The following is a 25206-nucleotide window of genomic DNA, read 5'->3' as shown; positions in this document are numbered from 1 at the left end:
ATCCTGGTCCTTGGCCGGGTTGAGACATTCCTTGTCTGCAACCTACCTCTCGTCCCAAGGCCAGGGTACGAGGGCTGTGTCCCTTGCTGGTGCAGGCCCACACAGGATCTGCGCTCCCGGAGGGAGGTCACATTAACACACAGTACATGACAGCACAGAGCAACCAAGACCGACTAGCCAGGTTGCGCCAAAAGACCGACTAACTAGGACCAGCCAAAAGAACCAAGATCAAAGATGGCACTTTATTAAATATCAAATCTAAAGTGTAACTAACTTGTAAGTCCTCCGCCCTCACCCACTAACTGGTTCCTACCACTTTGTGTTCCCCAGTCTCCCTGTAACCAGGGGAGCAGCACCTAGTGCATACTAGCTCCCTCTGGTGGAGAAGTGTGGTGTTGGATGCAAAAGGTTAGGTCACGGCTATCACACCGGCCTTACCTCAGAGGAGGAACACTACACTCCATTAGAGAAGTGCAGCATCCCTGTGGCGGTCGAACCCTCAGGGCCGCCACACTGTCATGTGCCCCTAACAGCCGCGGGTGGAATCACTATCCACTCGCAGCTATTAACATGTTAAATGCCGCTGTCAATCTCTGACAGCGGCATTTAACATGGCCGTGGTGGAAAGATGTCACTAGTCCCACCCATTGGCATTTGACCGCGGTTCGCCTATGGGTTGGCATGACAATCTGGGGTCTACAGGACCCCTGCGGTTGTCATTGCCGGGATGCTATGAGCGATCGGTGCTCATAGCAAGTGAGCACTTTAGTTACACACAGCCCTGCTTCAAGTGTCCCATGGAGACTATTGAAGCATGTAAAAAGTAAAAGAAAAGTTTTAAAAAATATTAAAAAATATAAAAGTTCAAATCACTCCCCTTTCGCCCCATTCAAAAGAAAACAATAAAAAAAATCAAATATACACATTTGGTATTATTGCGTTCAGAATCACCCGATCTATCAATATAAAAAAAATTAATCCGATTGGTAAACGGCGTAAAGAGAAAAAGAAATCAAAACGACAGAATTACATTTTTTTAGTCTCCGCAACATTGTAATTAAAATGCAATAACAGGCGATCAAAGCATCGTATCTACCCCAAAATAGTATCAATAAAAATGGCAGCTCGGCGCGCAAAAAAATAAGCCCTCACCCGGCCCCAGAGCCTGAAAAATGGAGACGCTCTGGATCTCGGAAAATGGCAACTGTTTTTTTTTTTGCAAACTGGATTTTTTTTTCCACTACTTAAATAAAAAAGAACATATACAGGTTTGGCATCAACAAACTCGTAATGACCTGGAAAATCATAATGACAGGTTGGTTTTACCATATAGTGAGCATGGTAAAAGATAAAAAAACAATTGGGAAATTGCATTTTTTTTGCAATTTCACCATACTTTGAATTTTTTTCCCAATTTCCAGTATACGATATGGTAAAACCAATGGTTCAAAAGTTCAACTTGTCCCGCAAAAAATAAGCTCTCACATGGCCATATTGATGGAAAAATAAAAAAGTCAATCAAAACACAAACAGCTCAGCACGTCCCTGCACCAGGCTGGACACTGAGCTGTCAATCAAAGTACCGATAGCTTCAGCACACCCATGCACCAGATTGGATGATTGAGCTGTCAATCAAAGTACTGATAGCTTCAGCACACCCATGCACCAGATTGGATGTTTGAGCTGTCAATCAAACTACTGATAGCTTCAGCACACCCATGCACCAGATTGGACGACTGATCTGTCAATCAAAGTACTGATAGCTTCAGCACACCCATGCACCAGATTGGATGTTTGAGCTGTCAATCAAACTACTGATAGCTTCAGCACACCCATGCACCAGATTGGATGATTGAGCTGTCAATCAAAGTACTGATAGCTTCAGCACACCCATGCACCAGATTGGATGTTTGAGCTGTCAATCAAACTACTAATAGCTTCAGCACACCCATGCACCAGATTGGACGACTGATCTGTCAATCAAAGTACTGACAACTTCAGCTCAACCCTGCACCAGATTGGACGACTGAGCTGTCAATCAAAGTACTAACAACTTCAGCACAACCCTGCACCAGATTGGACAGCTGAGTTGTCAGTAACTGCATCCCAGACACATTGGGGGGTGGAATTGTGACATGATCTTTGTAACATATAGAAGTAGAGTTGGGGGTGCTTTCACATAGTTTTATTAAAAAGCTGTTGGTAGAATTCCCTTAAAAACATACTAATATTTCATAGCTATTTTTACACTATATAGATGATATATTTATGGATAGGTTAGGAAGAATCAAAACATGTGAAGCCTTTGTGCAGTATATTAATAGCGATCAGATGAGGTTCTCTAGTCGATTTGGAGAAACTCATACTGATTTTTTGGATGTTGAAGTAAGGACTCATGTTCCTACTGTGCAGCTCCACAACTAAGCACATCCGTCTATCGCCAGCACCGGGAACAGTATGTCGCACCCTCAGGCACGACAGCATCTGTCCCTGGCTGGAGTGGGGAGGGGGAGGAAAACCCAGTGGTGTAGGAGCAGATAGGGGTGGGTCTCTGGGCATAGGTAGGAGCCCATTGGTTGCTAGTCACCTGGGCTCGGGTGTCAGAAGGAGGTATAAAAGGTGGGCACCATCTTAGAACAGTGTTCAGTGCAGTACAGAGAAGAAGCTAAGAGTGAGAGGAGAAGACAGGAAGCAGAGCCCCTGCATGGGCTGTGCTCCGCAGGCAGGCCTTGTCAGGAGGCTGGAGCCTGAGAGAGAGAAGAAAGAACATAAAGGAAAGTAAGAAAGGAACTGGAACAGAGGAGAAAGGAAGCAAGGAACACAGAGAAAGGCCCAGAGACACGAGGACAGAAGGAACCCCATATGCCCAGGAGATACAGGGTGAAGGGTTGGCAGAACAGGGTACCGGAACCCAAATTGGTGGAGGCAACAGATTCCTCAGCCAAAGACCGGAGGTTGTTACCACATCTTGGTGCGACCCCTCACTACATCCACCAGGAAGGCATACCATATAGAGTCAGGGACGCAGAGATCAGCGTGCCCAGAGAAGGCCCGAGGGAGCTGGACAAAGGTGGGTCACAGGTGGGGACGGCCAGAGAAAGGAAAGGAAAGGAGCCCTGTGCCACGCTCTGGAATTGCCTGGGAGTTGGTCGAGTCCCTTACCTGGTGAACGCAGCACGGCTCAGGCGGTCCCTCATGTGCACAAGTGACCAGAATAACAACCGTGAGTAAAGCTTTGGAAACTGCAATTACAAGTCTCTGTGTTTCATCGCCGCACCAGCACCATCAGTACTGGGACACTCACACCATCACTCCCATCATCCACATTAGCTGCCCTGAGGCAATACTTCTACCATGGGGAGTTTTCCCATACTCGGCTGCGCAAACAACATCTGCCTCAGCGGTCGGCAGCGCAGCGGCGGTCCCCACTGACCGCAATCCACGGGTGGCGTAGTCGGACAATTACAATACCAAGAACAAATAAAGTAGCACACTGTAACACTGAGTATATAGATATGAAATATGAAATATGAATAGCTTAACTGCTGTAGAAAATAGAAATAAATGAAAAAATTTTTGAAAATTTTTTTTGCGCATGTAAATATGAAGTATGGAAAATGAATAGCATTACTGCTGTAAATAAATGAGAAATCTTAGCGCATAAATTGGCCAATTCATGTGTACCTGACAGCCGCGGTAAGGCGTTTCTCGATGTCAGGACCTATAATGTGAATACCTCTCTAAGAGACCTCCGTCTGCTTATGTGTGGGAAACGCCTTACCGCGGCTGTCAGGTACACATGAATTGGCCAATTTATGCGCTAAGATTTCTCATTTATTTACAGCAGTAATGCTATTCATTTTCCATACTTCATATTTACATGCGCAAAAAAAATTTTCAAAAATTTTTTCATTTATTTCTATTTTCTACAGCAGTTAAGCTATTCATATTTCATATTTCATATCTATATACTCAGTGTTACAGTGTGCTACTTTATTTGTTCATTATATATGGAGGTAGCTGCTCTTAGTAAGCACCTGTTCACACCTAGTTTTTGTAGTGGAAGTGCCGTCATTTTCTTTGTTACAATACCAAGAGACTGCCACTGGTTTGACCGCCCTGGGCACGGACCGGGTCACCGCCACATTGAGACTACAACCCCCAGCGATCCGGCTCCGGGTATCCCCCTGCACAGCACAGGCCCAGGGGGCGCGTCACTATCCTATGGATAGGCTAACTATTTTAAAGCACAAGACAACCCCTTTAATTCTCAGGATAGACATATTGGGACTGGCTGGTTTCAATGACCATAACGATTTGAGTCCTTTTCTATAGAAGTGGTGGAGTAAAATTAATTTATGGGATGATGCAAGGTTTTAAAATAAGTGAAGAGGTGATATACTTTGTATCCTTGTTTGTAATTAAATGGATATTCTTGGTATCTCCAAGATCCTATCCCAATATGTTGTAGGTGTAATAATAAACATATCAGCAAATACCTCCAATTAGAAATGTAGTATAGTTCTCCTGATTAGCTATATCGCATATGTAGCACCCTGGGGGTTCGGTTGCTACAGAGATATTGCATCTCTTCCAGACATGCGATATCTCACTCTCAGGTAAGGATGGAGTGTGGACCAGGACCCCGACACCTGCATGCATTACACCACATGTCCGGGGGGCAGGGCGACCGATATGCTCCAAGTAGAGCACGACAGTCCCTGTCCCTGGCTGGAGTGGGGGGAGGGAACACCTAGTAGAGGGGGAACCCGGTAGTGCAGGAGCAGGGAGGAAGCAGTTCCTGGGTGCACCTAGAGGGAGGTACAAAAGGTGGGCACCATCTTAGTTCAGAGAGAGGTCGGTTCAGTAGAGTCAGAGAGAAGATGTGACAGAGCAGGACTCTGTGGAGCTCTGCTCCGGACTCGGGTCTAGCCATTGAGACCCAGTCAGCACTGAAAGGAGAGAGAGAGAGAGAGAGAGAGTGGGGGAGAAGAGATGAAGAAGAGCGGAGGAGGCTCCAGAAACAGAGGAGAGAAGGGACCCCAGGGGTGTGGACCGGCTGATAGCCACCATACGCCCGCATCTACCTGAGTAGTGGGGTCAGGTCAAGGGGGAGACCGGTCCCCGAAACTAGTGGAGGCGGGGAACTACCCTCAACTAGAAACTGGAGGCTGTGACATTTTATATGGTGCAGCCCCCTGCTAAACCTGCTAGGAAGGCGCCACATAGGGCCCAGGGAAAACGGCCGGCACGTTAACCCGACAAGGTCCGAGGCAGCCAGACAGAAGTGAGGTCACTGGTGGGGTATGAGAGGCCAGAGAAAGGACACATAAAGGGGGGTCCTGTGAAGCGCTTCTAAATTACCTGGAGGTTGATCGAGCCCCTCACCTGGTGAGCGCAGCACGGCTCGGGCAGTCCTTGCTGACAGAAGTGACCTGGATAACAACTGTGAGTAAAAGACCCTGGACTGCATCATTGGACTCTGTGTGATTACTGCTGCGCCTGTACCATCACTCCCATCCACCCTACACGCTGCCCTGAGGCTACGCTCCTCCCGTGGGGAGTTATCCTATCCCTGTGCTGCACACCAACACCAGCCTCAGCGGTCTGCCTTGCAGCGGCGGTTATCCCTGACCGCAATCCACGGGTGGCGTAGTCGGACATTCAAAACACTGATAAATAGACTGCCACAATTTGGTCTGACCACCCTGAGCCACGGGATCGGGTTGCCACTACTACCCCCAACATCGTACAGAAGCCCGGTTCCGGGTACCCCACGGCCCAGGGGGTGAGTCACTTACCCCATGTGCAGGGCATTGCGGTAGTTTAGGTATATATGGTTACGACCACTCATATAGTGACAGTTAGTTAGCTGTTAGTGGTTGTAACCATGGATACCTGAGCTACTGCAATGCCTGCACATGGGGTAAGCAACATAGCAAATCAGATGAACTATACATTTCTAATCGGAGGTGTTTGCTAATATTATTATTATTACACCTACTACATATTGGGATAGGATCTTGGAAATGGGAATACTCCTTTAAATGCTTTCTTTTTAATTATGTAAATAAGGTTGAGCCAACATGATTTAAGGGGACCCATGACAATTTACGTCATGGCCTGGAAGAGGCATGAAACAGCTGTTGTCATATACATTGTGTGACCACATATTTTTAATATTGGAATGAAGTGGCTTATACTGTCGGTGATGAGTGCCACAATTATTATACCTGTTGGGGCTTATGGTAATAATTATCTATTGGATAGGTCATCAAAATCAGATTGGAGGGGGACTGACACCCGACACCCCCCAACGATCATCTGTTACCAGCTCTGTCAGTGGCCGGATGTAACAGAGTATAGAGCAGAACACCACTGCTCCATGCAAAACCCTTTTAATAGCCATGTTTTATAGTGTGTCCCACTCTGTACTTGCCCAGGTTCTATCTTTTAGATCAGGGCGTTCTTCCACTTTTCTAAAGTTGCCAACTGGTAGTCACCAGGGAGCGGTCCGTAACCACTTGCTATTTCCAGAGCCTCCCTCCTCCAACAGGATATTGTTGCATGAATCACTGCAGGTCTCTCCTTGCACTAACCAGTTAGCACGCCCTTGACTAGCTGCGCTCTGTCACATACTTTAGCTAACTACTAATCATGAGACCCAGTAGCTCCCCTATTTATACTCCCGACATGCCTTAAATAGAGTATGTGCAATGCCCCTCTTTAGGCTTCCTGCACAGGTGACCTGTGACTTCAGCCAGCCTGTGCTCCCACCGCACAAAACAGCAGTGGCTGTACACCCACCACACACAACAGCAGTGCCTGCACACTTACCACACACAAAAGCAGTGCCTGCACACCCACCTCACACAATAGCAGTACCTGCACACCCACCACACACAAACACACAACAGCAGTGCCTGCAAACCCACCGCACACAACAACAGTACCTGCACACCCACCGCACACAACAGCAGTGGCTGCACACAACAGCAGTGGCTGCACACCCACCGCACACAACAGCAGTGGCTGCACACCCACCGCACACAACAGCAGTACCTGCACACCCACCACACACAACAGCAGTGGCTGCACACCCACCGCACACAACAGCAGTGGCTGCACACCCACCGCACACAACAGCAGTGGCTGCACACCCACAACACACAATAGCAGTGGCTGCACACCCACCACACACAACAGCAGTGGCTGCACACCCACCGCACACAACAGCAGTGGCTGCACACCCAGCACACACACAACAGCAGTACCTGCACACCCAGCACACACACAACAGCAGTGCCTGCAAACCCACCGCACACAACAGCAGTGCCTGCACACCCACCGCACACAGCAGCAGTGCCTGCACACCCACCGCACACAGCAGCAGTGCCTGCACACCCACCGCACACAGCAGCAGTGCCTGCACACCCACCGCACACAATAGCAGTGCCTGCACACCCACCGCACAGAACAGCAATACATGCAAACCTACCTCACACAACAGCAGTGCCTGCAAACCCACCAGACACAACAACAGTGCCTGCACACCCACCGCAGACAACAGCAGTGCCTGCACATTTTTCTATTTAAAGGGCCAGCTATCTCACTGGTCCAATCCAATCCAACATTAGAGTTAAAGGATATGTCTTATGTTAGGGGTTGTGATCAGGATCGACCCCAGCTTGAATGCACTCTGTGCAAAATTGCAATTTGGTGCCCTATTTATTTTTTACCCAGTTTCCCAGAACATGAATGAGGGCAGAATATATTTTTATATTCTAAGAAAACTAATTTCATCACCTATTTTTTTTCTGACATGAAATGACCCCCCACATGTATTGTACTATAAACTCCTCCAAATACGTGGTGTTAAATCTGCACCTCAAACCCACATCAATTTCATTACGTCTGAACTTATGCTAGAATGGTTATTCTGATCACGTATATTTACATAAGCTCCCAACCGTCTTAGTTACAACACGACTGTCCCGACACTTCAGGGCTTTTGTCCCGGCTTCTAATACTCACCTCTCTCCAATGTAGTCATCGCTCCATTGATCCCCCTCCTTGGGGGGGGCGGGGCCGCATTGCTAGAGGTGAAGAAAAAGTCAGATTTTTTTGTTCCTATAAAACTACTAAAAATAATAAAAAGCAATTACAAAGATGAAATGTTTTTCTTTTTTGTGAGTGTCCCCAGTATTTGAACCTACAACCTTCAACATTACAGGTAGGAGCTAAACATACTGAGGCACTGGCTCTGGTGATATAACAGGGAGAATTTTGTATACTTGATCTGTATTGCAGGCTCTCACTCCACAGGCAGATTGTACTGCTAAATTGTACACAGCAGTGTATTACTATGTATTCGTATTAAAGAGGGAGAATAAAAGAGATTTTTTTATCCTATACAATTACTAAATAATAATGAAAAACACTGTGTCATAGTGTCATTTTTAATGTGTTTTTTTTTTAAATAATAAGCATCACAAATCAGCAAATAACAGAGATATTTTGTGTCCCTGTAATCGTACCGACCCACACAACACAGCTATCGGATCTTTTATGGGCATCGGTAAATGGCGTAACAAAATGGCGTAATTGATATGTTTTCTCTATTAAACCCATAAAAAATGCAATAAAAATGTAATGCTGAGGCCGTGTTCACACGTAGCGTAAATGCTGTGTTATTTCTGCTGCTTTTATTTTGCAGGTGTCCTCACACCACACAACGCAATAAAAATTTTCTCTGATTATTACGTGTTTGCAGCGATTTTGGCACAGATATAAAGCAGAGTTTTTAACGCTTTTTTAATAGTACAGAGAAGCTCTGATTCTGCTCTTAAAAATGCAGTGGCGTTTTTTTCAGAAGAAACCTATAGAAAAAAAAACCCACCAAAACCGCAGAGTTCAGCAGAACACAGGGGGCGAAGATTTAATGGAATCACTTTCACTTTGCTTGGAAATTTAGACCTCGTTCACATGAAGCGTAAATGCTGCATATTTTCTGCTGCTTTTTTTGCACAGAAATTCTGCTGTGTTTGTGGCACCCTGCTACCACAGGTACCACAGGACCCAAAAGGGTGCATGGACGGACTTCTCCACAAGAGGCCCTCACTACAAACAGACACCTCCACCCTTCCACCTCATACCACCAGAGGGAGCCCTGTCAGGGATATATATACTGGAGGGTGGAGTTAGGCAGTCAGAGAAAGTCAGAGAGCGTGCTGGCGCTGAGACCAGTGAAGGAGCAGCACGTCTGCTGCTGTATTGAGGACCCCGAGTGTGGCCGAGGCAAGGAGAGAGGAGTTGAGGGGGCAGAGACGCATCACAGGCTCACCTCAAGACATAATCCGGACACCGGGTCCGCGCCTACAGGGTTCTCTACACCCAGTAGGGACAACCGGCATACCAGGAAGCTTCCAGACCCCTGGTCATCCTGAAGCTACCATCAAAAAAAGGACTAGGAACCACGAAGGCCCCGGCGTCCAGGGATAGTGGTTGCCAAGGAAAAGTCCTACTACCAAGCGGTCAGGTGAGAGAGCAACACAACACAGAAGCTAGGCTAAGTTCCAGGCTGGCTAGAAGCTTAGAGAGAGGAAGACACGGATCAGGAGGCCTTATACCCGCTCACTGGGGAGAAGTCCAGAAGTGCACCCTCCTAGCAAGTACCCTGGACCATACCTGCCGTTACACCAGTAAAGGTACTGAAGCGAATCCCCTGTGTGAGTGTCCGTCATTCCCCCTGACCCGACCGGGTCACCTCTCACCTGCATCCCTTCCATCAACCCTGCTCCGGGGGCCCGCTCCGTCTGTGGGGAGCAGAAACATCCCAGCTGCCATCCCATCACCCCCGGAGGTCTGCAGCAGCACTGGTAACTATTACCAGAAACCACCGGTGGCGTCACGAAACAAACTGTTAACAAAACCCCATTTAAAGAGTGACCCAGAGGACGGGCCAGGGAGCCGACTGCCGCGACATCCCAAGGAGGTAAAGGCCCGGGTACCGAGTCTCCCCCATATATCCCCCTTGGGCGAGTCATGTTTAACTGTCCAAGCAAAGTGGATGTGATTTCATGAAAACTGAGCCCCCTGTGCGTCTAAAGACGCTGCTGAATTGTGCGGTTTTGGTGCTTTTTTTTCTCTTTTGTGTTCTATGTGGAGCCTAAAAAAAGTATGTAAAAAACTGCAGTTACTTTTTAAGTGCAGAATCAAAGCTTTTCTGTACTATAAAAAAAAAACGCGGCTTCACATCTGCACCAGAAACGCATGAAATAAAAAGGAAAAGGCTTAACAAATGCAGCAATAATCAGAGAAGATTGTTATTGTGTAGTTTCGCACGCATACCTTCAGAAAACAAAAAACACAGTATTTATGCAATGTGTGAATACGGCCTTACAGACACAAAAAAACCCAGATAACGTATAGTGAAGCTACATAAAGATGAGTTCTGGCTGCTCCGGAAGAATGAACAAAAAATAATCCTCAGGTCCCAACTAGAGATGAGCAGGACGCACAGATGGTGTCGCTCCAGCCCTAGATGATCAAAAGCCGAGGACACCGGAAGGTAAGAGATTCAGGGCCTACGTCCAGCCGCCAGGTAGCACTGACTGGATGCTGGACTGGAGACCCGTGAATCCATATGCTCATCTCTAGTCCCAACTGTCCCGGATACAGCGGACAGTCGGACAGTCCTGGATTTAGGTCTACGCCCTGCAGTCTCGGGGGTCTGCAGAATTTCCCTCACTGCCACCGCCCCGCTGACATCTCCTCCTGCCAGGGGAGAAAGAAATGGTAAATGGGTGTGGATTGGGGTGTGGCCAAAGGCGTGACCAAAATTTGATCTGGTGTTCACAGTAGAGATGGGAGGTCCGGCTCTTTTTGGTGGTGATCTGACTCTTCTGGCTACACTCACCAAAAAGAGCCGGCTCTTTTGGATCCTAAATGGATCCCTATTAAATATGTGTTCACCATAGGTGAACTCATATTTAACATGACGTTGATGTGTGTCACCCAGGGGGAATATAGGGGACTCAGTACCCGGGCCTTTTACCTAGTTTAGGAGGTCACGGCAGTCGGCTCCCGGGTCCGTACTCTGGGTCTCTCTTTAAAAATGGGTTTTAGTGTACAGTTTATCTTGTGACGCCACCTATGGTTTCCGGTAATGGTTACCGGCGCTGCTGCAGACCTCTGGGGGTGATGGGATGGCAGCTAGGATGTTTCTGCTCCCCACAGGCGGAGCGGGCCCCCGGGGCAGTGTGGGTGCAAATGGTGGTGATGCTGGGGCTTGCAGTGCAGGAGAGATGGCGCAGCAGGAGTAACTGACAGAGACAGGGGATTCACTTCAGTACCTTTACTGGTGCGGATGTCAGGTACGGTCCAGGGTACTCGGTAGGAAGGGTGCACTTCAGGACTTCTCCCCAGTGAGCGGGTATAAGGCCTCCTGGTCCGTGTCTCCCTCTCTCTAAGCTCCTGGCCAGCCTGCAACTGGACCTAGCTTCTGTGTCATGCTGTTCCTTCACCTGTCGCTTGGTAGTAGGACCGTTTTCTGGCAACCACTATCCCTGGACGCCGGGGCCTTCGTGGTTCCTAGTCCTGTCAAGGGTTTAGCTTCAGGTTGACCAGGGACTTGTAGTGCTCCTGGTATGCCGGTAATCCCTTCTGGGTATAAAGGACCCTGTAGGCGTGGATCCGGTGTCCGGTTTGTGTCTTGGCGTGAGCCTATGATGCTCCTCTGCCCCCTCAACTCCTCTCTCCTCTCCTCCTTGCCTCCGACCACACTCGGGGCCCTCAATACAGCAGCAGACTGCTCTCAGTGGCAGCACACTCTCTGACTAAACTGACTGAACTGCCTGGCTCCACCCTCCATAAATATATCCCGATCCGGGCTCCCTCTGGTGGTATGAGGTGGAAGGGTGGAGGTGTTTGTTTGTAGTGAGGGCCTCTTGTGGAGAAGTCCGTCCATGCACCCTTTTGGGTCCTGTGGTACCTGTGAACAGCAGGGTGCCACATTCCTCCCTAGTACAATTCAGTACTCCTGGACTGAAGCATTTTGTAACAGGTTACAACAATAATTTATAATAATAATAACAATAACAATAATAATAATTAAGTTACAGCAAGTCTCGTAACCAGGTGTCCATTTCACCGAAGAAAGCGTAAAATGAGTAACATGAGGGACCCGCCTGAAAACCCTCAATGTAGGCCCTGAGCGTGGCTACAGGGCATAAGTGACCCAGGTGCTGGACCACGTCTTCGGCCACGCCAAACGGGTTTTTGTTCAGTGGTCAAATAAGGAGGCACTTTTGATGAGTGCAACTATTTACAAGGACAGTTTTTGGCTGCTCACAGTCCTCAGCCTACAAGTCTTTGTACCCTTACGGGTAACTAAAGGCACACATTAATTTCAGTTTACACAATAAACAATAGGCAATACCCAACTGGGTAACTATTTATAATGTAGACACTTTGTGCTTATTCGCTAAACCTGGCAGGGATTTGTCCTTGTGTGCTGCGTGTGGACCTTCATAGCACTGGGTGATACTGGTGTCTGTGCATGCACTCTCTGCTAACCTATCAGGTGTACGTGCTGGTAGATTATAAAACTGCCTCAATCTCTCTATGGGACTGGCAAGTGCACTGATTACTGGGCCTTCAGGCTCTGCTTCAACGGGTGATCCTCCTCTGACTGGGGACTCTTCCTGTTCCTGAGCAGGTTCCTCTAGGGCGCTCACAGGTTCTTCTTGTGGTTGATAGAAGTGTATTACTGGTATAATAACTGCTCCATCAAGTTGAGGCCAGTCAGCAGAGAAATCTCCTAGAACTGTGTGAAGCACATCTTCCTTGGGTTCTTCCGGTGCTATAAGAGGTACTTCTTCCTCCGTTGTCTTCAGTAGACCTGGGCACACTTTCAAGTGGTCTCTTGAGACTGTTGCGGTTGTCTTACCTCCATCCTTAGTAATCAGGAAGGGTTTACTGTTGTCAAATCTGGAGTTTAGCACAGTGTAGGGCTCTCTTTCCCACTGGTCAACGAGCTTGTGACCTCTTCTTTTCCGCTTTAGCACTATCTCTCCAGGTGCCAAGGGTTCTGCTGGTGCATGTTTATTGTACTGCTCTTCCTGTCTTTCCCTCACCTTGTTTAGACTGTCTTCGACACAGGCCTGTACCTTCCTGTACTGCTCTTGCCGACTTGTGTCCCAATCTTCAGTGGACGTATCTGCAGCAGGTTCTACCACTCCGAGTTCCAGGTCTATGGGCAATTTTCCAGGTCTTGCTCTCATCAGGTACGCTGGGGTACAATTTGCAGAACTCACGGGTATGTGGTTATACAGGTCCACTAGGTCAGGTAGCTTTTCTGGCCACTGATTCCTTTCTTCCAAGGGTAGGGTTTTCAACAGGTCTATAACGATGTTGTTCATTTTCTCGCACATACCGTTGGTTTGCGGATGATATGGCGTAGTCCAGATCTTCTTGCATCCATACAGGTGGCAGAATTCCTTGAATAGCTCAGCTTCAAAAGCAGGGCCTTGATCTGTGAGCACCTTTTCCGGATATCCATGGGGTCTGCAGAAGTAGGCTTGGAACGTTCTTGCCGCAGTTTCCGCTGTCAGGTCCTTGACAGGGGCTACCACCAGGAACCGGGAATAGTGATCCACCATGGTCAGGGCATAGGAGTAGCCTGATCTGCTGGGTGACAGTTTGACATGATCCAGAGCGACAATCTTCAGGGGTTGGGTTGTTTTGATGGACTGCAAGGGTGCTTTCTGGCTGCCGTAGTCTTTTCTTCTAAGGCTACAGGGCCCACAATTCCGGCCCCACCTTTCTATGGAGCTCTGCATTCCAACCCAATAGAACCGGTCCTTCAGCAGGGTTTCCAGCTTCTTCCAGCCAAAGTGACCTGCTTGGTCGTGGTAGGCCTCCAACACCATCTGGATATCCGTCCTGGGTACAACAATCTGCCACACCATTTCATGGGTCTTGGGGTTGACATACCTTCTGGACAGCTTCTCTCTGTAGATGAGCAGCCGGCTTCTCTCGTTCCACAGGTGTTTGGCTTGTGGGGGAGCATCCTTCTCCAGGTGAGAACCTTCTTGGGTTATCAGTCTTTTGATGAGGCTGACAACCGGGTCACTGTCCTGGGTCTCCTTCGAGCTGTGATGAGGTAGAGGGTTTGGCGTCCTACCATGACATCTTCTGGAGGCGTGCTGCTCGTGGACCATTCCATTTCTGCGGAAAGCAGGTAGTTCAATTTCTTCGAGATCATCCACTTCATCCTCGGTGTCCGACTGGTGGGGCATTCTTGACAAGGCATTAGCATTGGTATTCTTGTGACCTGCCTGGTACTTGATTGTAAACTGATAATTTGACAGTCTGGCCACCCAACGCTGTTCCATGGCTCCCAACCTGGCTGTCTCCAGGTGTGTCAAGGGATTATTGTCGGTAAAGGCTGTGAATTTAGTTGAGGCTAGGTAATGCTTGAATCTTTCAGTGATAGCCCAGACCAAGGCCAGGAACTCCAGCCTGAAGGAACTGTAATTCTCCGGGTTCCTCTCATTAGGGCGAAGCTTCCTACTGGCATAGGCAATTACCTTTTCTCTGCTGTTTTGCTTCAGGGACAACACAGCTCCCAGTCCCTCATTGCTGGCGTCGGTGTACAACAGGAAAGGCTGGCTGTAGTCAGGGTAAGCCAGGATTTCTTCACCAGTTAGGACTTCCCTCATTACTGCAAAGGATTCAGCCTGTTCTTTACCCTACTGGAATGGGGGACTTTTACCTCTCTTGGACTGTCCTACCAGGAGATCTTGTAAAGGTGCTGCCTTTTTGGTGTAATCCTTTATGAACCTCATGTAGTACCCGACCAGTCTCAGGAATTGCCGTACTTCTTTGATGTTTCTCGGTTCAGGCCACTTCTGGATGGCAGTGACCTTCTCCGGGTCTGGTGCTACTCCCTCTGAGCTGACTACGTGTCCCAGGTACTGAACCTTCAGCTTGAGCAGGTGGCATTTAGAAGGTTTTAGTTTCATCCCATACCGGGACAATACATCAAATACTGGTGCTTTAGATGGTCTTCATACGTCCTCGAGTACATGATAACGTCATCCAGGTATAGTAGCACTGTCTCAAAGTTCCGGTGTCCCAATCAACACTCCATCAGCCTCTGGAACGTTTCGGGTGCGTAGCAGAGTCCAAACGGCATGTTGTTGAATTCGCACAGTCCCATCGGGGTGGTGAAGGCTGTCTTCTTCCGGTGTTCCTCAGCAACAGAGACTTGCCAGTACCCGCTAGTGAGATCCAATGTAGAGAAGTAATTGGCAGATTTTAGTGCAGCCAGGGATTCCTCTATACGGGGCAAAGGGTATGCATCTTTATGTGTTATTCGATTAATTTGTCTATAATCTACACACATCCTCATGCTACCGTCCTTCTTTCTGACCAGGACCAGGGGAGCTGCCCACGGGCTACAGCTATCCCTTACTACCCCTGCCTTTTTCATGTCATGCAACATTTCCTTGGCTTTTTGGTAATGTGCTGGTGGTATGGGTCTGTAACGCTCCTTAATGGGTGGATGATTACCGGTGGGTATGTGGTGTTGTACCCCTTTAACCCTTCCAAAATCAAGTGGTTGCTTACTAAACACTTGTTCATATTCCTGAACCACTCTGTAAACACCGTGTTTCTGAAGGACAGGGGTGGCGTCAGTCCCAACATGGAGCTGTTGACACCAATCCTCCAGCTGAGCTTCGGAGTCATTGTCCTCCACTGTATCTGGTGGGGTCAAGGATTCCACTGTGTGTATGGCATCAGTATACAGTCTGGCAACAATGGCGTATCTTGGCAATTTAACTTCCTCCTTCCCACAATTTAGGAGACGTACGGGTACCCTCCCATTGCATACATCAACTACCCCTCTAGCAGTTAGGAGTGTAGGTCTGTGTTCTGAACTAATGGGCTCCACTACCGCCTGGTAGTTCTGTCCCTTGAGACCTATTGCTGCTCTACACCAAATCAGCATCTCACTCATTGGGGGAATCACAATAGGTATCGGGTCTGTCACCCGTACATTACCAATCTCACCACCTGTTAGCTTTACCTGTTGCTGGTACAGGAGGGCTCGAATTTCTTTCTGGAGCACCTTCCCCTGCCCTGGTTTGGCAGTGTCAGCAATCTGTTGGAGCAAAAACAACACTTCTCTCAAACAGTTACCAACAATATTTGTACCAAGTATTGTGACGCCCTGCTGTGCATGGAGTCACAGACCAAAGGGGGGTGCATTTCAGGTTTTCTCCACAAGAGGCCCTCAGAGCATACACACACCTCCACCCTACCTCAGAACCACCAGAGGGAGCCCTTTAGTGAATATATAAAGGAGGGTGGAGGCAGGAAGAGAGGAAGTTCAGTCAGTTGTCTAAGGAGTGAGTCCAGTCAGGAGTCTCTGCTGAGACACAGAAGGTTAGTGACTCAGCAGGTTTCTGCTGAGAGGAGTTGTTTGGAGTCTGCTGCAAGCAGCTCAGAGAGAGACAGCTAGGAGCGTTGCCGATGCTCTAAAGAGCGGCAGAAGAGGCAGCCAGCTTACTGCCAGTGTGTATAGCCTAGTGAGGGCCCAGAGTAGGCCGAAGGCTAGTGGAACAGTAGCATCGGGGACCGAGGAGCTTCATAAGCTCACCCCAGAAATATACCGGACACCGGCTCCGAGTCTGCAGAGCAGTATACCCTCTGTGGAAAACAACCGGATCTTTCCTGGAAGACTTCAGGTCTCAGGATAGCCCAGGAGCTGACACGTAACAGGACCAGGAGACACGGAGGCTCCGCCATACCAGGAGCGTGCTCTTCAGCAAAAGGCCCTAACACCAGGTCAGCCGGCGCAACACAAGGACTAAGTTAGGCCTAGTTTCAGACAGGCCATAAACTACACAAGCGGCAAGGATACAGGAGGCCCTACACCTGCTCATTGGGGAGAGACCTGCAGTGCACCCCTCACCCTACAGTGCTCTGGGCGGTACCGCAACTCCACCAGTAAAAAGGTACTGAAGCCAAACGTGAGTGTGTCTCCCATTTTTCCTTGGACCCGGCTGGGTCATCGCCATATAGTGCACCTTACCGAACACCGCTGCCCTGAGGCCTAGCTCCACCTGTGGGGATCTACCCCATCATAGCTGCCGTAACACCGGCCTCAGTGGACTGCCGCAGCGCTGATGGTCCTCACCAGACACCACAGGTGGCGTCACGAACTTTCATTTTCCATTTAACCTCTTTTTTTTTAAGAGAGACCCCAGGGTACGGCCCGGGAGCCGACCACCGCGACATCCCCCAAGGCCAGGCATTAAGGCCCGGGCGCCGAGTAGTCCCCATCCCCTGGGTGCCACATGTCTCTAACTGGCGTCACGAACAGGATTGCGTGCCCGCGGCAACAGAAGGAGTTGTGCCCGTTGCCACCGGGTACTGTGCGCCTTAAGAAACTGTAAAAAAAAAAAAACTCACAGTGGTGAAGCTTTTCCTGCCATTTTCTGGAGTTTCCCGCCATTGGCCGCCATCTTTCCGGTCGCCATACGAGAAGAAGGGCGTAACCGCTGGAAAACTAGAGGGCGTAACCGCTGAAAGCGCGCAAAGTCGAGGACACGCCCCACGCACTAACGCAGCGTCAGGTCCTGGCAGGAAGCCCAAGCGAACGCTCTGACGTGGAACGTAAGCGACGCAAGGTCCTATCAGAAGACCTCCCCCTGCGGAGCTGCGGCCTACAGAAGGAAGGTAGGCCACGGTTCACTAGGGGGGCGCCAAGATGTTGCAGCAACAGCCCGACGTCGCTGACCAGGCTGACAGCCCCGATGATGCGCCCGCAGCCGCCGCCGCGCAAGACGGAGCAGCCGCCCGATTACCAGGGCCTGTAGCCCCTATTGTACCATTGACTTTACCGTACATGCCTGGAGCAAAGTGGCTCCCCAGTACAACGGCAAGCCGGACACCCTGTCCGGATTCAAGCGCAAAATATGCAGCATCCTGGACATGTATTCTATGACCGGCAAACAAAGAGCTGCAGTAGTTGTGGGACAATTGACTGGTGCTGCGGAGAGAAAAGTAGAGACTTGGTCGGCCGCAGACCAGGAATCAGTGTCCACAATTTTCAAAAAGTTACAGACTGCCTTTGAGGACCGCACTGAGGCAGACCTCCGGATGAGGTTCTACCAATGCTCTCAGAAGCCGGAGGACAGCGTTCGGGACTATGCCTGCCGTTTACAGGTGGCCCTGCGAGCTCTAAAACAGGTTAGTCCAATTAGCATAACCAATGAGAGTAAAATGCTAAAAGAACAATTTGTCCGGGGGCTGAGGTCCCAAGCGGAGAGCAGGACTGTGCGTTGGTGGTCCTTGGACCATCCAGATGCTACCTTTGACACCCTTAAGGACATGGCTATCAAGGGACTGCAACCACTGGAGACAGCAGATATGTCTATCCAGCGTTACCAGGGTGGGGCCACTCCAACGCCAGCAGCACCCACCTTTTCCCCGCTGGCTGCTGAAGCCAAAGTGCAGGCAGCGCCCCCTACTGAGCTAGACTGTCTGCGCTCAGAAGTGCGCCAGCTGACCAAAAACCTGGCCACTGTGATGAGTGCCCTGCAACTACGGACTGAGCCAGAGACGGAAGGAAAGATCCTGCTAGCCGACTGCCCTGAGGATGTCCCCTGGATGAACCGGAGGAGAAGGAGGACGTCGCCACCCTGGAGGAGGACATCGCCACCCCGGAGGACAACGCCACCCCCAGGAAGGACCAACAACCAGCGCCATCCTCACCAAGAGTTCGTCTGCCACCGCTGCCAGAAGGCAGGTCACACAGTGCACCAGTGTCCTTTAAACGAGCAAACCCTGGGTCCGAGGGCCAGCACCCAGGAATAGACTCAGCAGGCCCCTCAGACTGGCACCGCAGGTTCGTGGGAGGAAGACCTTTCCTATCCATCATACTTGACGGCATTGCGATACCTGCCCTGCTGGACACCGGATCCCAGGTAACAATCATACCTGATATCCTCTATAGCAAATACTGGTCCATGGACAGTCTCCAACCCCCAAACCCAGACTTTTCAGTATATGCCTCTAACGGCCTCCCTCTTGACCTACTCGGGGTTAAGAATGTAGCAGTAAAAGTGGGGAGAGTGGAGTTAAAGGACCAGGGACTCATTGTAGTGAAGACTGTCAATGAGGAAAATGGACTGAATATGGTACTAGGCACTAACATTGTTGGTAACTGTTTGGAGGAGGTTGTGTTTTTACTCCAACAGCTCGCTGACGTTGCCAGACCAGGGCAGAGGAGAGCGATCCAGAAGGAGATCCGAGCCCTGATGTACCAGCAGCAAGCGCAGCTGACCGGCGGTGAGATTGGTAACGTGCGGGTAACTGACCCGATACCCATTGTAATTCCCCCAATGAGTGAAATGCTTATCTGGTGTAGAGCAGCAATAGGTCTTAAACGACAGAGCTACCAGGCGGTAGTAGAACCCCTTAGCTCAGAGCACAGACCTACACTCTTAACCGCCAGGGGGGTAGTAGATGTACGCAATGGGAGGGTGCCCGTCCGTCTTCTTAACTATGGGGAAGACGAGGTTAAATTACCACGTTATGCCACTATTGCCAAACTCTACACTGTAAATAATAACTCTATTCACACGGCGGAGTCCTTAACCTCCCCAGACCAAGTGGAGGATAATGACCCTACAACACAGGAGGGGGATTGGTGTCAACAGCTCCACGTTGGGACAGACACCACTCCTGCCCACCAGAAACAGGGAGTACACCGGGTGGTTCAGGAATACGAGCAGGTATTCAGCAAACACCCGCTTGACTTTGGGAGGATTAAGGGGGTACAACATCACATCCCCACAGGCAACCATCCCCCCATCAAGGAACGGTACAGGCCTATACCTCCAGCGCACTACCAGAAAGCCAAGGAGATGTTGCATGACATGAAGAAGGCAGGGGTAGTAAGGGATAGTTGTAGTCCCTGGGCAGCTCCCCTAGTTCTAGTCAGGAAGAAGGATGGAAGCATGAGAATGTGCGTAGATTACCGTCAAGTAAATCGCATTACACATAAAGATGCATACCCTTTACCACGTATTGAGGAATCCCTGGCTGCCTTGAAGTCTGCAAATTACTTTTCCACCCTTGACCTCACTAGTGGGTACTGGCAAGTAGCTGTGGCTGAGGAGGATCGGGAGAAGACGGCCTTCACCACCCCGATGGGACTCTGCGAGTTCAACAGTATGCCATTTGGACTCTGCAATGCCCCCGGAACGTTCCAGAGATTGATGGAGTGCTGCCTGGGACACCGCAACTTCGAGACTGTGTTATTATACCTGGATGACGTGATTGTGTACTCCAAGACATATGAGGACCACTTGAAGCACCTGGCGGAGGTATTTGAGTCACTGTCCCAGTATGGGATGAAGTTGAAGCCCTCCAAGTGCCACCTGCTCAAGAAGAAGGTACAGTACCTGGGACACATTGTCAGTTCAGAAGGGGTAGCACCAGACCCGGAGAAGGTCACTGCCATCCAGAAATGGCCGGAGCCGAAGAACCTCAAGGAGGTGCGTCAGTTCCTGGGACTGATAGGATACTACCGGAGGTTTGTAAAAGATTACACCAAGAGAGCAGCACCTCTGCAAGACCTCCTGGTAGGACAGTCCCCCAAGGGCCGAAATCCCCCGTTCCACTGGGGTAAAGAACAGGCTGAATCATTTCAAGAAATGAAGGAGATCCTGACAGGTGATGAGATCCTAGCCTACCCTGACTACAGCCAACCGTTCCTGCTGTATACTAATGCCAGCAATGAAGGATTGGGAGCTGTCCTAAGTCAGAAGCAGAATGGCCAGGAGAAAGTCATCGCGTATGCAAGCAGGAAGCTCCGCCCAACCGAGAGGAACCCAGAGAACTATAGCAGCTTCAAGTTGGAGTTTTTGGCCTTGGTCTGGGCCATTACAGAAAGGTTCAATCACTACCTAGCCTCCAGCAAGTTCACTGCCTACACTGACAATAACCCCTTAACTCATCTTGAAACAGCTAAGCTGGGAGCCATGGAACAACGATGGATGGCTCGGCTGTCAAACTACCAATTCACCATAAAGTACCGGGCGGGCCGCAAGAACGCCGATGCCCTGTCCAGGATGCCTCACCAGTCAGACACAGAAGAAGAAGTGGATGACCTGGAAGAGGTTGAACTACCTGCCTTCCACCGGAATGGGATGACCCACGAGCTACGAGCCTCCAGGAGGCAACGCGGTAAGACGTTTAACCCCTTGCCTCACCACAGCTGGAAAGAGACCCAGGACAGCGACCCGGTTGTCAGCCGTATCAAGGAACTGATAACCCAAGAAGGTTCCTCCCTGGAGAAGGATGCGTCTCTCCAAGCAAAGCAGCTGTGGAATGAGAGAAGCCGGCTGTTTATCTACCGTGAGAAGTAGTGCCGGAGGTACGTCAATCCCAAAACCCACGAGATGGTGTGGCAGATAGTGGTCCCCAAGACGGACATTCTGATGGTGTTGGAGGCCTACCACGATCAAGCGGGCCACTTTGGCTGGAAAAAGCTAGAGACCCTGTTGAAGTGCCGATTCTACTGGGTGGGGATGCGCAGCTCCATTGAGAGGTGGTGCAGAGACTGTGGACCCTGTGGCCTCAGAAGAAGAGACTACAGCAGCCAGAAGGCACCTCTGCAACCCATCAAGACAACTCGCCCTTTGGAGATCGTGGCCCTGGACCATGTCAAGTTGTCACCTAGTCGGTCAGGATACTCCTATGCCCTGACCATGGTGGATCACTACTCCAGGTTCCTGGTGGTCGCCCCTGTCAAAGACCTGACAGCAGAGACAGCAGCCAAGACGTTTCAAGCGTACTTCTGCAGACCCCATGGATACCCTGAGCAGGTACTGACTGACCAAGGCCCGGCCTTTGAGGCTGAATTGTTCAAAGAGTTCTGCCATCTGTACGGGTGTAAAAAGATCAGGACTACACTGTACCACCCCCAAACTAACGGTCTCTGTGAAAAGATGAACAACATCATCATCGACCTACTGAAGACCATACCACTTGAAGAGAGAAACCAGTGGCCAGACCTACTACCTGATTTAGTGGATCTGTATAATCATATACCAGTCAGTTCCACCAATTGCACTCCGGCATATCTCATGCGGGCAAGGCCAGGAAAGCTGCCCATGGATTTGGAGCTTGGTGTTGTGGAGCCTGAAGCTGATATGACCACTGAGGACTGGGACACCACCAGACAAGAGCAGTACAGAAGAGTACAAGCTTGTGTCAAGGACAGTCTTACTCGGGTGAGAGAAAAACAGGAAATTCAATACAACAAGAACGCACCTGCAGAACCCTTCACACCAGGAGAAGTGGTATTGAAAAGGAAGCGGAGGAACCACAAGCTTGATGACCAGTGGGAGAGAGAACCCTACACTGTGTTGAATTCAAGGTTTGACAACAGGAAGACGTGTTTGATCAGCAAAGATGGAGGGAGAACCACTGCAACAGTATCTCGGGACCATCTAAAGTTGTGTCCGGATCTGCTAAAACCCCAAGAAGTGCCCCTCATCATCCAGGAGGAACCTGAAGAAGCAGTAATCCATACTGACTTAGGTGACTTCCCGGCAGATTGGCCTCAAATAGGAGGAGCGGTGATCGTCCCAGTACTCCACTTCTTCCAGCAACCAGAAAACTCTCTACAGCAAGTTGGACCTGTAAGTGCTGCTGAAGAGCCAGCTCAAGAAGGATCTCTGGCTGGAGCAGAGCAAGAAGGCCCAGCCAATGGTACACTTGCCAGTCCCATAGAGAGGTTAAGGCCATTTTACAACTTACCCACACGAAGGTCAGACAGGGTAACTGATGATACAGACATTGATACCGCACAGACCACTGCATTACGCAGATCAGTACGCAGCACGAGAGGTAAACCCCCTGCTAGGTACATTGAATAAAATAGTACAATTTCTGAGAATGTAGATAGTTACCCCTGAGTTATTATGTATTATACTACGTATTGTATTAATGTGTGTAACTTATATTTCTTCCCTTTGAATGGACAATTCAAGTGATATGGACACTTTAACCCTAACCTGTTTATTCCTTATATATGAACTCTGAGGCTGAGGACTTTGTGCAGCCCAAAGATTTTCTTTGTAAATATTTGCGCTCCCTGGAGTGCCCCTTTGGGCAACCTCTCCGGAAGAGACTTGGACTTTCTGGTTGCTCACTGCCTACTGCTTTTGCAATGTATATATATATTTTTATTCATGTTTTGTTATGCAACGTTCAAGTGTTCTAACCTCCCATAAAGGGAAGCTTGTTATTTCTATTGTTTACAAAATGTGCTTCAGCCCGGGAGTGCTGACTTTAACTAGGGGGGAATGTGACGCCCTGCTGTGCATGGAGTCACAGACCAAAGGGGGGTGCATTTCAGGTTTTCTCCACAAGAGGCCCTCAGAGCATACACACACCTCCACCCTACCTCAGAACCACCAGAGGGAGCCCTTTAGTGAATATGTAAAGGAGGGTGGAGGCAGGAAGAGAGGAAGTTCAGTCAGTTGTCTAAGGAGTGAGTCCAGTCAGGAGTCTCTGCTGAGACACAGAAAGTTAGTGACTCAGCAGGTTTCTGCTGAGAGGAGTTGTTTGGAGTCTGCTGCAAGCAGCTCAGAGAGAGACAGCTAGGAGCGTTGCCGACGCTCTAAAGAGCGGCAGAAGAGGCAGCCAGCTTACTGCCAGTGTGTATAGCCTAGTGAGGGCCCAGAGTAGGCCGAAGGCTAGTGGAACAGTAGCATCGGGGACCGAGGAGCTTCATAAGCTCACCCCAGAAATATACCGGACACCGGCTCCGAGTCTGCAGAGCAGTATACCCTCTGTGGAAAACAACCGGATCTTTCCTGGAAGACTTCAGGTCTCAGGATAGCCCAGGAGCTGACACGTAACAGGACCAGGAGGCACGGAGGCTCCGCCATACCAGGAGCGTGCTCTTCAGCAAAAGGCCCTAACACCAGGTCAGCCGGCACAACACAAGGACTAAGTTAGGCCTAGTTTCAGACAGGCCATAAACTACACAAGCGGCAAGGATACAGGAGGCCCTATACCTGCTCACTGGGGAGAGACCTGCAGTGCACCCCTCACCCTACAGTGCTCCGGGCGGTACCGCAACTCCACCAGTAAAAAGGTACTGAAGCCAAACGTGAGTGTCTCCCATTTTTCCTTGGACCCGGCTGGGTCACCGCCATATAGTGCACCTTACCGAACACCGCTGCCCTGAGGCCTAGCTCCACCTGTGGGGAGCTACCCCATCATAGCTGCCGTAACACCGGCCTCAGTGGACTGCCGCAGCGCTGGTGGTCCTCACCAGACACCACAGGTGGCGTCACGAACTTTCATTTTCCATTTAACCCCTTTTTTTTTAAGAGAGACCCCAGGGTACGGACCCGGGAGCCGACCACCGCTACATCCCCCAAGGCCAGGCATTAAGGCCCGGGCGCCGAGTAGTCCCCATCCCCTGGGTGCCACAGTATCATATACGGATTGGTATCACCAGGGTTAGATTCTATGACAATTAGTCCTTGGTCCTTTAGTTCCACTCTCCCCACCTTCACTGTCACGTCCTTAACCCCTACTAGGTTAAGAGGAAAGCCGTTAGAGGCATACACAGAGAGGTTCGGGGCTGGCGGGTTGAGTTCATCTATGGACCAGTACCTTTTGTAGAGGACATCAGGTATGATTGTTACCTGTGAGCCGGTATCCAGTAACGCAGGTGTGGCTATGCCGTCCAGCACGATGGACAGGAAAGGCCTTCCTCCTACAAACCGGTCGTACCAGCTTGATGGGCCTGATTGATTTACTCCTGGGTGTCGACCCTTGGCCCCAGGCTTTGCCCGTTTAAAGGACAGTCCTGCGCGGTGTGGCCTGCCTTGTGGCAACGGTAGCAGATGAAGTCTCCTGGAGGGTGACGTTGGTCGTTGGTCCTCCCACGGGGTGGCATTGTCCTCCTACGGGGTGGCGCTGTCCTCCTCCTTCTCCTCATCCAGGGGACATCCTCAGGACTGTCGGCGAGTAGGATCCTTCCTTCCAGCTCGGGCTCCGTCTGTAGCTGCAGGGTGCTCAGGACAGTGGTCAGGGTTTTACTTAGCTGACGCACTTCAGAGCGCAGGCTGTCCAGCTCGCTAAGGGGCACTGTTTGCATCTTTG

General features: G+C 50.0%; 1 protein-coding gene across 3 annotated transcripts in view; it reads right to left on the bottom strand.

Annotated features, from left to right (window-relative positions):
- Nucleotides 1-25206, bottom strand: part of LOC141258913 (uncharacterized) — a 57215-nt gene that overhangs the window by 16100 nt on the left and 15909 nt on the right. For 2 of the 3 annotated variants that reach the window (XM_073674165.1, XM_073674163.1), the window contains exon 2: nucleotides 16094-16168. The exons of the other annotated variant lie outside the window; for it this stretch is intronic. In XM_073674165.1, coding sequence (XP_073530266.1) covers nucleotides 16094-16168 — 75 coding nt within the window. The remainder of the gene's footprint in view (nucleotides 1-16093; nucleotides 16169-25206) is intronic. 3 annotated transcript variants of the gene reach the window in all.

The sequence above is a fragment of the Phyllobates terribilis genome, unplaced genomic scaffold (assembly GCF_046119375.1).
Source record: "Phyllobates terribilis strain yellow unplaced genomic scaffold, ASM4611937v1 Scaffold_3__8_contigs__length_932513732, whole genome shotgun sequence".
Lineage (NCBI taxonomy): Eukaryota > Metazoa > Chordata > Amphibia > Anura > Dendrobatidae > Phyllobates > Phyllobates terribilis.
The sequence above is the reverse complement of the archived record's forward strand: the minus strand, read 5'-3'. Positions and strand labels throughout refer to the sequence as shown.